At 43.3% G+C, this 17,124-nt stretch overlaps 3 protein-coding genes and 1 long non-coding RNA gene across 4 annotated transcripts; 2 read left to right on the top strand and 2 right to left on the bottom strand.

Annotated features, from left to right (window-relative positions):
• The first annotated feature begins 342 nt into the window (after positions 1–342).
• Positions 343–3,287, top strand: LOC133893119 (beta-amylase). Its single transcript, XM_062334081.1, has 7 exons — positions 343–504; positions 671–1,069; positions 1,184–1,348; positions 1,766–2,029; positions 2,214–2,423; positions 2,542–2,781; positions 2,878–3,287. The coding sequence occupies exons 1-7, from the start codon at positions 454–456 to the stop codon at positions 3,013–3,015; spliced, it is 1,467 nt and encodes a 488-aa protein (XP_062190065.1). The 5' UTR covers positions 343–453; the 3' UTR covers positions 3,016–3,287.
• Positions 3,288–3,533: 246 nt separating this feature from the next.
• On the bottom strand, positions 3,534–4,238 carry LOC133893123 (uncharacterized). Its single transcript, XR_009904450.1, has 2 exons — positions 3,956–4,238; positions 3,534–3,854 (listed from the first exon to the last, which is right to left on the bottom strand). It is a non-coding gene; the product is annotated as an uncharacterized LOC133893123 (long non-coding RNA).
• A 7,784-nt stretch (positions 4,239–12,022) lies between these two features.
• LOC133893120 (oxygen-evolving enhancer protein 3-1, chloroplastic) lies at positions 12,023–13,429 on the top strand. Its single transcript, XM_062334082.1, has 3 exons — positions 12,023–12,362; positions 12,830–13,125; positions 13,210–13,429. Exons 1-3 carry the CDS (start codon positions 12,113–12,115, stop codon positions 13,306–13,308), a joined length of 645 nt encoding a protein of 214 aa, XP_062190066.1. The 5' UTR covers positions 12,023–12,112; the 3' UTR covers positions 13,309–13,429.
• Positions 13,430–13,642: 213 nt separating this feature from the next.
• On the bottom strand, positions 13,643–16,703 carry LOC133893121 (large ribosomal subunit protein bL28m-like). The gene is made up of 3 exons (XM_062334083.1): positions 16,385–16,703; positions 14,482–14,929; positions 13,643–13,982 (listed from the first exon to the last, which is right to left on the bottom strand). Exons 1-2 carry the CDS (start codon positions 16,582–16,584, stop codon positions 14,485–14,487), a joined length of 645 nt encoding a protein of 214 aa, XP_062190067.1. The 5' UTR covers positions 16,585–16,703; the 3' UTR covers positions 13,643–13,982; positions 14,482–14,484.
• Positions 16,704–17,124: the final 421 nt, after the last annotated feature.

Raw genomic sequence — 17,124 nt, 5'->3', positions numbered from 1 at the left:
ATACTCTCCTTTATACACAAATTGGTTCTAATAATTTAAACTAACAAATCTTATCTTTAAAATTAACTAATAGATCTTATCTCTAACTAACCTAATATGATCATTAACCTAACTAATCTTATCTCTAACCACTGTGCCGCGGTTATTGTTCACGCGTGACGTAACACAAACAGGAGCAGATGTGTTACCAATACTGAGAGCATGCAAGCTTGGGGTGGTAACCAAAATCAACTCGCAAGCAATGCACCTGCACACTTCGTGGCCGAAAGTAGGTACCAGCTGAAAAGAAAAGGAATAAAGGATAGGTTCGCGCCGCTGGAGAGGAGCTTCCCTCCTTCTCCCCGCTATAAATAGGCCCCTCAGCTTCCTGCAACATTCATCAAGCCAAGCTTAGTGAGCAAGCAGAAAACAAATCAGTGTTCTGCTCATCTGCTGAGAGCATACCCAGCCACAATGGCGGGGAACATGCTAGCCAACTATGTCCAAGTCTACGTCATGCTCCCGGTAAGCTTAAGCATCATTCACTGCAGCGTTATCAACAACATACTAATTCCAGTAGCAAACAAACGGGGAGAGCTAATTGAGTTCTGCCATTCCCAAAAAGGAAATATGAAGCTAAAAAAATATGATATCTGCACTAACCTTTCTTCCGCTCTTCGTTGCTGGATAGCTGGATGTCATCACCGTCGACAACACGTTCGAGAGGGCCGATGAGACGAGGGCACAGTTGAAGAAGCTGACGGAGGCCGGAGTCGACGGCGTCATGATCGATGTCTGGTGGGGGTTGGTGGAGGGGAAGGGCCCCATGGACTACGACTGGACTGCCTACAAGCAGGTGTTCAAGCTGGTGCAGGAGGCCGGGCTGAAGCTGCAGGCCATCATGTCGTGCCACCAGTGCGGCGGTAACATCGGCGATGTCGTGAACATCCCGATCCCACAGTGGGTCCGGGACGTCGGCGAGGCCAACCCCGACATCTTCTACACCAACAGGAGAGGGATGAGGAACATCGAGTACCTCACCCTGGGAGTGGACGACCAGCCTCTCTTCCAGGGAAGGACTGCCATTCAGGTCAGCCAACTTAAAACCTCAGTATAGCACATGCGGCAGAAAGATGATCCTGGGAAAAATCAAGCATACTTGTGATCTTGATGTGAGATCTTGGTTCTTCTCTGTCGGTGACAGATGTATGCTGACTACATGAAGAGCTTCAGGGAGAACATGGCAGAGTTCTTGGATGCTGGTGTCATTGTGGACATTGAGGTGGGACTTGGACCTGCTGGAGAGATGAGGTACCCCTCGTATCCCCAGAGTCAGGGATGGGTGTTCCCAGGCATTGGAGAATTCATAGTGAGTGTTCTTTCCAAAAATAAATATTCTTCCGCTTTTTCTTTTAACAAAAAAAAGATACTTCTCCATGTGATGAGCACAGGCAGTTTAATCTTGGTCCAAGTGTTGATTTCCGCTGGAAACGGTCGCAATGAGAAAACAAATGTTGAAGTGATTACAATCAAAACAGACGCTTTGATAAAGTAGGAACTTCAACCGATCGACCCAGAACTGCCTTGAAAACCAAACTGTTCTTTTATGTCAAAAGCAAACCCAAGACAAATGTAAGACAAAACCAGAAGAAATCAAATGCTTGCTAAACTGACAAAGAAAGAAATAAAACAAATATCAAATAATGTCAATATATCATCACCCGCAGACCAGAGGGCTGCACTTTAACAGCTGTATCTATTACTAAGAAAAAAAGATAATCTGCAGTGCTACGATAAGTACCTGGAAGCAGACTTCAAATCAGCAGCAGCAGAGGCTGGGCATCCTCAGTGGGAATTGCCTGATGACGCTGGGGAGTACAATGACACTCCTGAGAAGACCAAGTTCTTCGCAGACAACGGAACATACCAGACCGAGAAGGGGAAGTTCTTCCTAACATGGTATTCCAACAAACTGATCAAACATGGAGATAGGATCTTGGATGAAGCAAACAAGGTCTTTTTGGGATGCAGAGTGCAGCTGGCAATCAAAGTAAGTACATTGTAGAAGAACTCAGCTTAGAATTTTTCATTGATTTAAAATGAGAAGATGTGTTTGCTTAACAACAATAAAGGAATAAGGTTCACTAGAGGCTAGAACACGAAGTAAGAGAAATCTACTGATGTACAGGTGAATCCGGAACATAAATGTGACATGCTCCAATATTTGCTTGCAGATCTCTGGCATACACTGGTGGTATAGGGTTCCAAACCATGCAGCTGAGCTCACTGCCGGATACTACAACTTAGATGACAGAGATGGCTACAGAACCATAGCGCGGATGCTCACAAGACACCATGCTAGCATGAACTTCACTTGTGCAGAGATGAGGGACAGCGAGCAGAGTCCAGAGGCAAAGAGCGCACCTGAGGAACTGGTTCAACAGGTAATTAGGTCATTAATCATTGGTCTATAATTTGATGATTTTTCTCCTATTAGGGAACACAAAAGCACTTCTCAATTCTCATAAAAAATACTCTGGTGCAAACCATAAAAATTGGCAGGTGCTGAGTGCTGGGTGGAGAGAGGGCCTACATGTAGCGTGCGAAAATGCACTCGGTCGATATGATGCAACAGGTTACGACACAATCCTCAGGAATGCAAGACCGCAAGGGATTAACAAGAACGGCCCTCCTGAGCACAAGCTGTATGGGTTCACCTACCTCCGAGTATCAGATGAGCTGCTGGAGGGACAGAACTACGCCACTTTCAAAACTTTTGTCAGGAGAATGCATGCTAACCTGGTGAGTACCACCCCTTGAAAAAACCAAGACATCCACAATTGGACACATTTATCTTTGCAGCTATTCACTGACAGAATATATATAAAAATATTTCAGGATTATAACTCAAATGTTGATCCAGTTGCACCTTTGCAAAGATCAAAGCCAGAGATACCAATAGAAGATATGCTAGAAGTAGCACAGCCAAAATTGGAGCCGTTCCCCTTTGACAAGAACACGGACCTACCAGTTTAAATATCCCAATGTCTACAAGAAAGGCCAAGAAGCACTTTGAGAATCGAGATAAACACGAAATAAGCCTATTATGGAATAATAGGTCAGAGACTAAATAAACTGCTACTCAGCGGATTATAATCATATATTGTGCCAATAATCCTGTGTTGTTTATCCTGAGGTTTGATGCTTGTCTAATAAGCTGTAATATGCCGGACCTTGGCCTTCACGCTGTTATATGTATTTGAGCTAATAAATAAAAAAGTTGCTATGTGGCTTGTTTATTGTGTCAATCTGGAGAGTGTAAATCCTTTAGGAGTGTTTCAACTGAGTTCTGCATGTAATCTGATAACTGCAAAAGTAAATCATTCAATAACATCGCGAAAAACAACAGTGATTCAAGAATGAAACAAAGACAAGTAGCCGGTTGTACAAAGTGAGACCTGATGATATCATAAGAGACTAAAATCAGTGTGGCAAAGCAAAGGGCAGATTCTTAAAAATGATTGGGTCAACTGTTTCCGTAGTGGTAGTTTAGCTGATGCAAAGTGATAACGATCGAAAATACAGTATATATCACAGTACACAACGCATACCGTTCAGGTAACTGGCAAACTAGTTTGCTTCATTTCATCATAAGTTTGCAGAACTGTGTCTATGTTTTGTGGATCATCATGCAGTTGTGCAAGCAATGAAAAGCTTAATCCCAAAAAGATAGACCATAGATGCCATCCGTTTACCCAGGAGACGGCAAACAGCAGAGCACAACATCCTATTTTCTTCCAGATGTCCAGACCATATATGCCATCCGGTTACCCATAATCACCATAAGGACCAAATTTAGGATATTCATCTGAACCCTAGTAGACAACTAAACAAATGGAGTGCCGAGGAGACCACCAATTCCTCCAATTAGCTGCATCTCCAACAAGGGTGTGGTCTGGGGTCAGCGTGCACGAACCTGCTGCCGTGTGCTCGATGCGGAGGAACCCGGCGCGCTGCTGTGGCCGACGAGCTGCAAAGGCCTGCCCCTTCATGGCCGCATGCCGCGGCGCCTACTCCTGGCCGCGGAGCTCTCGCCGTCCCGTAGCTGTAGAGGGTCCGACTCCGAGCCGAGCATTCGAAGGGCGGCGCGGCAACCGCCACCGCTGGAAAGTGGGGAGGACGATTTGGGTTTGAAACCGATCGGGGTCTCACCGGTCTCCACTCTCCTGGACGAGAAATTCTAATGTGACTGTTACACAAATTATAACCCACCAACAAAAACACTATGTTAAAAATTGTTCTAATCGAACGGCTCTGAGTACTCAATGGTAGCAGCAACCATAGATCCAACAGCTCTAACCGTGTTATTTGCGTTTGTATCCGTATTGTTTTTTAAAACACTAGTACAACTAGTAGATGTATTTATACCATCATACGCACGCACTCGCTATACACAATTCGTGCTGTCAAGGGGTATATCGCCCTCCATCGAAATAAAATTTTGTTTCGATGAGATACACAATAAGCAAATCTAAGATTTAATACCTAATATGTATGGATGAAAGCAGTATAGGAATATCTCGTCCCATCCTGTAACCATTTTTCGTTTTTTTCTGATTGTTTTCGTTTTCTCAGTTCTTACACGAGAACGGGACAGTGACATTCGGAAATGAAACCGAAAAAGGTTGAGACATCATCCTGCCCATTTTGTCATAATCTCATATTTAATCAAGATATTCCTGTTTTTATACCGTTTTCCTATCCTACAGGCCCATAACCACAAGCCTAGCCCGCACGCGAGTTCACCCACCCTCCTCCTCGGCTCCTCCAGTCCTCCCGCTGCCGCCTCCCCTTCTTCCTCCACCACGGTGTTGCCCATGCCCCCACCCCCACCCACACACTCTCCACGAATGTGGCCCCCACCGAGGTGGTGGAGGAGTCCATCGCGGTCAAGGGCGTGCGCATCTCAGGATGGCTACTATACATGGACATGCAAGCGACGACACCCATGGACCCACGTGTCCTCGACGCCATGCTCGCCTTCTACCTCTCCCGCTACGGGAACCCACCCTCCCACACCCACCTCTACGACTGGGAGTCCGACGTCGCCATGGAGTTCACCCACGCCTGTGTTGGCGCTCTCATAGGTGCCGACCCGCACGAGATCTTCACCTCAGTGCTAACAGAATGTATCTTGTGTTATCAGTGATTCACCTTGGCGAGATACCGGCTAATGTGCAAAAGTTGCAGTATCTTGCGTTCGCTAGCAGGCTTGGTATGAGCAGATGTGTTGTTTTGTTGTATTAGTGATTTTGTAGTAATAAATTGTTTGCTTATCTAGCTGGAGGGTATAATCTGGCATTTTGGGTAGACTATATGATGTATTTCAAATGTGGCTAGCATCGATTGCTTATGAGAACTTTTGGTTTGTGTTAATGCAAATTGCAGGAATTGTGCTTTGCCTCTCGTGGAACTTCGTTGCTGTCATAGTCTACTGGATCAAGGGGGTGAGTTTCATGTTACCTGTAAATGCCAGTGTGTTTTTATAAATTGGAACACACTAAATGGTTGGTCTGAGTTGTGCTTGCACTCTTCTAGATTCAAAGCTGTTTTTCCTTGCAACTATCTATGCTTTGCTTGGAATTCTTCTATCGTACTTCATATGGTATAGGCCCCTCTACCATGCAATGAGATATGCTATTACTGTTTTAGAGGTCCTTATTAGCGATGCATTTTACTAAGCTGTATATTTATGTTATTGCATGTTTCTTCCATTTTAATGTTTCTTTCCATTTAAGGCCTCTCTATCGTGCAATGAGGTATGCAATGAAGTTTTCACATTATCTATATCTTTTTTCATTATCTATATAAAGTCATGTACTCATGGTTGAGGTTCGGTCTTTCTGATTTTAATCACCAGTTTTCGTTCAATACTGACATATTTCCATCTGGATTGGTTCGTTTACGTATAGTGGCAATCCCATGTTCGTTTTTGTTTTCAGCTTTCCCATTTTTGTTTTCGTCCGGTTGAGAAAATATTAAAGTGAAAACAGTTACAGAGTTTTCCTGACCGTTCCCATCTGTTTTCATCCAAACTGATAGGTAAAGGCTACAACCACCTCCATTAACCATCCAAGTCGATGCTTGATTCTCAATTCAAATTCACATTGTTGTCTCTAGTAGTCTGATTGTGATAGTCCTTCACACATAGCACAATTGGAGTGTGTCCTCCTAATTCTATGGGGTGATTTGTTGCCTGTATCAGGCCATCCTGGCCTGGATGGTGCGTACAATCTCCAAAAGATTATTGTTTGGTTGCCTATTTGAACTATTCTGGCCTGGCTTGACGCATGCAAAAATATGGTGTTGGCCTATCTCGGCAATGAAGCTCGCGAGGCCCTTCACTCCTAAGCCTAGCTCGAGTCGTGCAAGCAGCGAGCCATCCTGAGTCATCACCCTCATCCCTGCTCCTTCCTCTCACCCCGCCACCGTTGCTCCCTCCCCGCTGCTCACCCTCGCCCCACTACTCCCTCCCTGCTGCTCAAGGAGCCAGATCATGTCGTAAGCAAGAGCTGTAGGACCTTGGGAACTCGTTTGCGAAGGTGCCCAAGTGTAGCTGGTCCCCGATCCTACCGCCGGAGCTTGCACCACCTCACCACCAATGGCGGCTTCATGTCGTTTGGTACGTGACACCCCCAACCCACCCTGATTCCTATCGATTCACAGCCACGAGCGAGGCCGCCCTCGCGCGTCATGGGCTCCCGAGCTGCTTGCCCCATTTCTTCTCCTCCTCGTCATCCTCCCCGTCCCGGATCCACTCCCTTCACATAGCTAGACGCAGGTGAGAGACCTGATTGTCAAAGTTATGGATCCATTGATTTTATGGTACTCTAGATCCACTGATGTTAGATTTTTGCTCCCATGTATTTTGGTTCAGAGATCCATTAATTTTAGATGTTGGATTCACTGATTTTGATTCTTGAATCATTGGCTTGCTTCTTGCACGGACCTTGAGGCTCCCACCTACACAAACAAACTGCTTGTAGCAACCTCGGAGGCAACAGAACAAAGCTACAGGCTTGCAGTCCTGCAAAGAGGCAAAGGTGCCAACCATTTTCCTAGTCCTGCATCAAAACATTATCTCTAGGTATCCCTTATCTCTTAGTGCGACCATTGATAAGTGCATCATCCAAGTATGACTATTTATCGGGAGGGAGGTGTCTAGTGTAATGATTATTTACCGAATGCATGCAAGTCAAGGAAAAGTCTGTTTTCCTCGCCTCTACTGATAATATTGCTACTTAGTCATAAAAGATAATTCTCTTTCAAAAGCATGGAATACTGGATGTATTTTAAATTTACAATTAGTCATGTGATATAATAACAGAATAAGCATGCGTACACTACAAAAGGAAAAAGCTTGAAAGAGAATTATGGGATGCTTGAGCATAACTACTTTACCACTTGGAACTATCGCAAGGAGGTGGATGATTGAACAAGAGCTCCATTTGCGTATTTGTTTGCGAAACCAAAATTACAACATACCTTTGTAGCCCGACAAACTGTAGCACAAATACTTACATAAGAAGCAAAAAAAAAAAAGAACATGGTACAATCGCTAAATTTTGGAAGATGCATGACTGAACTATTCTTTTGGTACACTGAATCTTTATATTCTTTTGCATCATAAAATTTTGATTTTTAATTGGTACTTTTTGTTGAATGCACTCATAATCTTATATGATAATGCTTTAGGGTATGTGAAGACATTGAGTCCTTATATTCTTTTGCTTCAGCTCATAAACTCGTAATCCTGATCGCATTGTTCTTACTTATGCATTCAAGGAGGAATTGGCTCATAAGCGCCGTGAACTTATTGTTCGGGGTGCAAGTATAGTTGCTACAATGTGTGCATACATGATGTATGTATCAAGGTGTTTCGGTAGCCGAACACTTGCTGTCACCTACGGTCTTATGTCAGAAAGAGATAAGATTAGGATGGATAATCTTATATTCATATTTCACAATGATGATCGCCATTGTGTGGAGCAACTTAGAATGAGGAGAGCCCTATTTTTTAACTTATGCACTTTGCTTAGGATGAGGCATTTGCTGACAAACACAATTCATAGCTCACTGAAGGAACGAGTTGTGATGTTCCTTCAAGTGGTAGGTCATAATCAAAGGTATATGTTGATAGAGCTGTCATTTAGGAGGTTAGTTGAAACAATTAGCCAATACTTCCAACAAGTGGTGTATTCTATCAGGGAGTTTCACCAAGAGATGATTAAGACCCCATCTAACAACATCCACCCAAAAAATTTGAATAGCCACAGGTTCTATCCATATTTTCAGGTACTAGAGTATGTCATTAGGGTTATAATTGTACATTATTTTGGTAGTCATACTAATAGTGTATACATTGTGATTAGGATTTCATCCGGGCTTTAGATGGTGCTCATGTGCTAGCTAGAGTGCCGCAAAATATGGCTGCTGCCTTTCATGGTAGAAAGGGTGTGATCGCACAGAATGTCATGGTAGCCGTCGATTTTGACTTGAAGCTCACCTTTGTGTTAGTTGGATGTGAAGGTTCTGTACATGATGCACTTATTCTTTCAGATGCGTTGGAAATGGATGATGGATTAAGAGTTCTTTAGGGTAAGTATACAACCTAGATCAATAAATAGTTTAGTCAACTTAAAAATGCTTACCTAAATTAACTTATCATTTTTTAGGTAAGTTTTACTTGGTCGATGCTAGATTTGCGATTCAGCCCGGGCTTCCACCATACCGTGGTTGTCGCTACCACCTGAAGGAGTATGGTGGGAGGAACCACTCTCATGATCAAAGAGAGTTGTTTAACTTGGGGCACTCATCTATTAGGGTCATTGTGGAGCAGGATTTTGGTGCTTTTAAGAGCCGATTCAGAATTCTTTACAACAAGCCTTTTCACCCTGACAAGACCCAAGTAAAGTTAGTTCTAGCTTGTTGCATTCTACACAATTAGATCCTATTGCACAGACAGATGAGTGTATCCCACTAGAGCAAGAGTGGACTGCTAACCCTATCGAGCCTGAAACGCAAAACAATATTGCATAAGACAAAAACTCATGGGTAGCGAAGAGGGACTAGTGGGCACTTGATATGTGGATGAATCATGGCAATCTGTGTGTTTGATGTAGCATGTATGACTATGTATGAAAATATGAGTATATTCTATGTATGATTATGTATGACAATATGAGTATGTTCTATGTATGACAATATGAGGTATTGAATATGTTTGAGTATGTTCTTTTTTTTTTTTTTTGCAAAGCAGGAGTGCCCTAAATGATTTATTCTATGTAGTAATTTTATTTGGTTCAAGTTCCTTCTTTTTTGTAAGTCATCTGTTGGTGTTGATTTGTTTAGTCTTTTGGTTTCTATGCCTATTTTTTTTTTCTGTAGCAGGACATAGCTGAGGTTGGAGATGCTAGTGGAAGGCCACTTTGAAGTGGACCTCTCTCATGTCCAACTTCATGCTACATCGTATGGTCCAACTGATTGAGGAGGGAGTGAGAACCAAGAAGGGATTCAAGGAAGTGCACTTGAACACAGTTGCAAGGGTTGTGAATGGCCATGTTAGAGTTGAGGTCACTTGTCAGTAGATATGCAACTGCCTGCACAAGTGGAGGGCTAGGTGGGTGAAGATTGGCAAGTTGTGTGATCTGAGTGGTGTATTATGGGATGATACCATAAATACCATCCTACTAGAGGAGGAGCACTATAAAGATCACATCAAAGTAATATAATAATATGTTACTTTTACATGCTCTTGCTTTAGTTTCACATGTTGATTGCAACTTGTGTTTGATTGTAGGATCATCCAAAAGATGTTAACTTCCTCAATGTCCCTCTCAAGAACTGTGTGTAAATGTCTGTAATATTCGGTGAGGGACAAACCACCAGGAGGTATGCCATGTGCTCCAATGAGCTTTTAGTTACTCCTTCTAATGTCGGAGATAGCTCCTTCCAATATGCTATGGACCCTGAAGGTGAGGCTGATCCTACCTCGCCTGCAAATGACAACCTTCTGCTGTAGCCAAGGACAAGTGAAAAAGCGTTGAGTCCTCAAGTATTAGTGGCCAAAAAAGGAATAGGCCCGTGATTGAAGAGGAGGTTATCCTCTTCACGAGCATTACTGATGCTGTGAAGGAGATATCATCTATGATTAAGGCGACTATGCACGCTAAGGTTCACCCAGATGTATATAATGTTGTCATGAGCGTACCCAGCTTCACCCAACAAGCCCTGCTCGCTACTTTTAGCTGGCTGATTGATAATAAGCCACAAAGCCTTGGCTTTTTGCAGATGAATCCAGACCAGCACCATATGTATATCAATACTTAGATCACCAAGCACTTCTTCAATGATTAGTTGTCTTGATATGTGATCACTCACCTTTTGCTTACTTAGTTTGGTGGTTGATGAGCTTTTTTTAGTCTAGTTTAGTGGTTGAAATATTTATGTAAGATGAAACTAACGTCTTAGCATATGATGTGATGATGATGTACTAAATTTTATATTATAGTTTTTGATGTGGTGATGATGTGTAAATGTAATTTGCTTTTGTTATGTAAGACAAGATAATGCAGCCATATCTAAGCTGTGTTGTGGATTATAAGCTTGTTTTGATTGACGTGGTCTAATAGGAAATTACATTTTCTTTGTCAGTTCAAGCATAATGAAGATACTGAGTTTCTGGTCATAGCAAGTGATGGTCAATTCGAAGTTAGCATACAGATGGGCATAGCAGTTTTCTCTTACTCTAGTAATGGTGTGCGTCCTGGGTACGTTCTAGAGGAGACTTTGCTTGAGAACCACTTGAATTCATGCAACTTTGCTGTTTGATCTGGTCTTTGAATCCTCAAGATGCTTTCCTTTATGTAAAAAAAAAGTTATCAATGCACTTTATAAATGATTTCATTGCGTTCAGAATTTTGTGCTACTAATGAATAGTGTGCCCTGATCTTAATCTCTGAAGTGCTTTTCTGCATGAACAAAAGAGTGTGGACGTCCGAATTCGTATCTTGCGTGCATGTGTGAGTTGTGACTGAGTTTATGACAGCAAGTTTCACTGATGAAAGTTCCTTGCTTGCACCTAAGCATGATCGCTAGTTTCAACAATTCATTCCGGTGATACTTTTTTTTACATCCATGTTTAACTAATAAAATTTGTAATTTTGCACCATATGCAGTCACACAATAAGCACACCACATTTTATATGTAGGATTACCATAACTATCCTCGTACAGTTAACTCAGCACATCCAACTTCTCGTACAGTCTCAGATTTAACTAACTAAATAAATTTTTTGCTCAATCTATCTAGATAGATATAACTAACTAAATATTTTTCTTTTTAGCAAATATATTTTTATTCAGCTTGTTTTCCCTCAACCTACATATACGATCTGTAAAATGCACAGTGATGAAGTTTAATGGGGGCCAAAGTGAGCCATGCCCTCATCTTGAAAAAATGTTGAAGAAACACTTAATTTTACTTACTAAGTGCTAACAAAATATTAATCTGCCCTTTTAATCCGAGTTCATGCTAGATTAGTCCTCTTTTTTTTTAAGCTCCGCCACTCGATCAATCCCACCCTAAGAGAATCGAGCTTTTCACATAGAACGCTTAATGTTTCAGACAGTCTCCAAATGAACAGCGTTAAAGCACTTGACAATGCAAATTTACGAGCCTGTTCTCTCTCTGTGCTTGCAAGCTGTGACAAGGAGAGCATTCGTTTCCTTAAAAAGAAAAGGAGAACATTCGTGGATGATGGTAAGGAATAAAGACCAACGAGTACACCTACAGATCAACGGAAGGCAAAGGGTGACGAGCCCTTCCTGACACGTGTCAACGCCCCATTGGCGCTGGCGCAATCCAACGGTGGCCACAAGTGACTCACGAGGCCACACGGCGCGCGCGCACTGGCCGCCAACTTATCCAGTCAGATAAGGTCGCGGCGGCAAGCGACACCAGCTGCACGTCCTGCTCGTATATTTTTTTTGCCACGCTGCCACTCGAGCACGAGGCTGCTCGACCCTGAAGAAAACACACGCCGCGAGCGTAGCGCGGCAGGCCCGAGCTGAGATGGCACAAGCCATGGCGTCCATGACCGGCCTTTCGCAGGGCGTGCTGCCCGGCAGACGCGCCGCCAACAGGGCCAGGACGGCCGTCAGGGCGTCGGCCGAGGGCGAGACCGCCGCCCAGGCGGGCCGCCGCGCCGTGCTCGGGCTGGTGGCGACCGGGATCGTCGGCGGGGCGTTCTCGCAGGCAGTGCACGCCGAGACCGTCAAGACCATCAAGATCGGAGCCCCGCCGCTGCCCTCCGGTGGACTCCGTGAGTCACATCATAACTTGTTTCTTTCTGGATGTTTCCAAGCTTTAACATCTTTCTTGGATCTTGATCAGTACTTGTTCGGAATTATTTGGAGCATTTCATAAGGTGTGATTTCAACTTCCAACTTATGTTAGTTTTATCAAGCCTGTAGCATATAGTACCTTTTTTAAAACGATTTTAAGCTTTTGATTAACTTTTCAAGATTCGCATTTCCTCAAAAGAAAAAACTATTCTAGCTTTGTATTTCTTGAACAAAAATGGTGCAAACTCTTGTAAATATCAACAAATAAAAGATAGGTGAGTAAGTTCAGCCAATAGGTAACCGGAAATATTCCGTCTGCACTGGTCCAGCACCTGAGCAGCATATGCACAAGCAAGATTATTTTGTGCATCCATATGAACTTATCGAAAACCACATGTCAAACAAGTACGTCTAATGCGTCCCTTTCTAATTTGTTGTGGCACAGCCGGGACTGAGAACTCTGACCAGGCGAGGGACTTCGGGCTCCCCTTGAAGGAGCGGTTCTACCTGCAGCCGCTGCCGCCGGCGGAAGCCGCAGCGAGGGCCAAGTCGTCGGCGCAGGACATCATCAACCTCAAGCCGCTCATCGACAAGAAGGCGTGGCCGTACGTCCAGAACGACCTCCGCCTCAGGGCCTCCTACCTGCGCTATGACCTCAACACCGTCATCGCCTCCAAGCCCAAGGACGAGAAGAAGAGCCTCAAGGAACTCATCGGCAAGCTCTTCAGCACCATTGACGATGTAAACCATTGAACTGAGAACAATTTTCTCTTTTCGACAAGACCTGCAGTACTAACTTATGAGCTTCTCCTCTCCTTTTGGCAGCTTGACCATGCGGCGAAGATCAAGAGCCCCTCGGAGGCTGAGAAATACTATGCAGAGACCAAATCTGTTCTCGGCGATGTCCTCGCCAAGCTAGGCTAGAATGGAACGAGCATTATGGACTTGTACCTTCAGCCTTTTGTGTTTATTCATATGGAACCGGCAATGTACCATTCCTGTTGATATTATGTCAGCAAGCATGAAGCACTTGACTATGATTCTATCCTGAGTTCTTGACAACTCCAAGCAGATTATGCAACAATCAGAAAAAGACTACGCAACACAACACACGCGATCACGTTTATTTCATTATTCGCGGAATTGCTCCAAGAAAACAGTTGACCCAGTTCTTGGGATGCTACACAGTAAATTAGAGAAGCATTTGCTTGGTTTAAAGTACGTAGGTAGCTTATAATAGTAACAAAGAATAGGAATGTAACATAAATGAGCTGGGATGTTATAACTCTAGGTAATTTATCATTTATCCTGTCAAACGTAGATTATTTCGGCAATTCGGCTGAAATGACAGTAGTAGAAAACACAAAATTCTAGAAGAAAAACTATCTGAATTCTGAAACTAGACTAGAGTATTTGATGATTGTACAAAATTTGCACCAAATTTGCAAATGCTTACAACATCAATATGACACTTTGGCTTAACATACACAGCTGCTTCGTAAAATTGGGGGGGGGGGGGTAGATAATATGCAAGATAGCAAATAATAAGCCTCCATTATTTGACCAAGGACGCCCGACATTTCTCTGCCTTCTTTGATCTGCAAGGCACGACATGTGTCAACTCCAATATTACTCTGGACTACAAAGGATTCCTGCATGCATACAGGAGGCCAGAAATCTAATGTTTGACAAGTACTAGTTGTATAGAGAGTAGATACCCACATCCAGGATTCCAGGCACCCAAATCAGCAGAACAAAATTCATAAAAATAGATGACATTCAGCTGAAATAATCGTTAAGAAGATACAGTTTTGCCCTTGTATGACTTGGTATCGCAAAAGAAAGGCTTCATATAGCTGAGGGCCAGCCAAAATAATACTCCAGTAATATGGGAGATTTTATATGGAGCAACAAGGAAACTGAGAACAACCCTTTTTTAGCAGAAACGAAACGGGACTTCTACAGTAAAAATTATTGACAATCTTCCAAGAAATCTTGGGTGTCTAAGATATTGAAAGGACAAACAAATTTGAACAGAATTTATATAAGTGATGATGATTCCAGAGTCCAGACATAAAAGTTCAGAATTGTATTTACCTCTCAAGACAGGTATGCAGGCTCCTTCGCGGCAGCATCATACATCTTCCTTTGTATCTCCACTTCAGTCGTTTGTTCATCATCAGCATTACCTGCTTCTAACTGCTTCTGCTTTGCCAAAGCTCTTCTTGCTTCCCTACGGAACTCTCTCTTGGCAGCACGAACCTCATCAAAACCCTGTTCAATCTTAGCCTCTTCCTCAGGAGGGAAGAAGCCTATTTCCATTTCAGCCAGCTCTGAATACATCTTTTCAATCTTTGCTTTCCACACTATCCCCATCTCAGTATCCATTTTGTAGTAAGGTGTCTTCAGGAGGTATTCATCTATCCCACCAGCTTTGTCAATGCACCTGAGTGCATGAGTGGTAACTTTGACTTTAATGTGCCGGTCATGAATATAGCTGAAAAGGCGCTTCTCCTGAACATTTGGCTTCCATGTTCGCCTTGATCTAAATAAGCAAAAGGCAATCCAATCAACATATTACGAAAATCGGTGCAGAACTGCAGGTTTGTGCGGTACTAAAAGATATTTACATTAAATATAAGAAATTCTAAAGAAAGGCTAATGCACTGTGGCAATTTTATTAACAGGAGATCTTTAAAACACTGTATTACACAAATACATATTCCCAATGTTAACAAAACTGCCACTTTGGCAAGACAAGGATTTGACTTTTAACAAAATCTCTTCAAAGAGATAGAAGTGGGAAATCTAGACGTCACAGAAATCACCGCATATTCAGATCTGCTCCAAGTCTAGAGGTTATAGAAATGATCCCACATCAATGTAGTTCAGTGATTAGGTTCCTCAACAAGCTGCATGTTCATTGAATTAAAGTCAATCAAACCAAAACAGATACCAAGAACTACTGAATTAGATCAAGAGTACATGCAAGCAATTTGAATGACTGACACATTATCTTTGCATAATAGAATACCTGAATCAGGAGGCCACATCGGTTCTTTAAGACAGTGATGGTAAGATCATTAGGGGGATAATGAGGTTACAAGGTTATGGGGGTCCTCATTCTCAAGGTGGGTGATGACTCTAATTTTACAATATCACAAAAGAATCAGATGCAGTGGCATTACACGGCTGGAAATCATGCTGGCCATCACAACCACATTTCCAAGAATCTGCACAAAAGCCCTCCGAAACAAAAATAATTTACACTAACATAAGCAGTACAGAGGTGCCCCTTTTTCTCTTTTGATGATCAGGCATGCGTATATGCTCACAATGGCAGGAGAGGAGGAACGGCTAAAGTCAATGAACCCAAGACCAACCAAGCTACCATCTGAAATGAGCATAACAGACATCTAGATTCTAGCTCTAAAGAAATATGAAAAAAAAAACAGTAGCAAATGAAGCACCGATATTGTAATTTCAGTGTTAGTATCACTTGGCATGTTACAACTCATAACAACCTAGCAAATTTTGTTGATTTGGATTTTGGACATCACAATCATCAAAGAGTCCCTGCATCTCATGCAAACATCATTGCCAAACGAGAAATGAAGGATGAATCCCAAAAATGCCAGATTCAATTAAATGCTCAAGCCAGTAATAACAAAGGCAAATCAGTTAGATAAGTAAACAATCCAAGAATACCATGATAAATTCAGGCCCAGATAGAATGCGCAACTGTGCAATGCAGCCTTGCTCTCTACATATAATACTCCCTTCATCGCTCCTCCTCAGCAGCTTCTATCACACACTGTTCTTAGCAACTATGAAATTTGTATCGCGCCCTTTCCCATCCAACTCACGAATCACATAAGTCTTTTCCCAATTCCAAAAACTGAAACTCTCAATTACACCAGACGATATCTAAACGCATGGATCAGGAATTCAGGATAGGGAAAAAGGGTTGCATGGGTGGAGAGGCGAGGCAGCTGCTTACTTGTTGCCACCGTCCTCGGAGACCTTGTTCCCGAACTGGATGTGGCGGCCGGCGAAGATGCCGCGCTTGGCCCGCCCCATGACGACCTTGCTGTTGGGCAGCATGTTCTTCACCGATTCCATCAGCTCCGCCGGCAGCTTACCCTCGCCGCCCACGCGCTGCACCACCTTCTTATACATTTCCCGCGCCCGGAACGACATCTTCCCCCCTTCTCCTCTTACTACGACGACGGCGGCGGCGGCGGCGGCGGCCGGTTGCCTGCGAGGTTTAGGTGTCTGCAGTCGGCGTGCGCGGTGAGGCTGTGGCTTCTGGGTTGGCTCACAGATCTCTGGGGTTCGTCACCGCACGGCATTTTTGGGCCGCCAGTGTAAGTGGGCCGGTTAATTTCGACTGTATTATTATCCAGCCCGTTTTACCCAAAGGTCCATGGGCCGAAAGAGCAACTTTAATAGCCTGTTTTCATGACTTTTTCTATTTTTTTTATTTTGTAGAACTAGGCATCCGTTTCAAAAATTTATGAAACTAGCCTCCTGTCGCCCAACAGCTGGGCGCCCAGACAACTAGCGATTTTTCTCTATCCAGCTTGCGGGCGACAGATGAGGTGTCACCACGACAGCTTAGGTGGAAAGGCACCGACGGTCTTATCCGTAAGGCGATTAAAATTTGTCACCCAAATGCTTTATTTTTAAAAGTGGAAGACATGTTTTCAGTTGTAGTATGAAATTGGAGGAAGTAGTTCA

This window comes from Phragmites australis, chromosome 15 (assembly GCF_958298935.1).
Source record: "Phragmites australis chromosome 15, lpPhrAust1.1, whole genome shotgun sequence".
NCBI lineage: Eukaryota > Viridiplantae > Streptophyta > Magnoliopsida > Poales > Poaceae > Phragmites > Phragmites australis.
The sequence above is the reverse complement of the archived record's forward strand: the minus strand, read 5'-3'. Positions and strand labels throughout refer to the sequence as shown.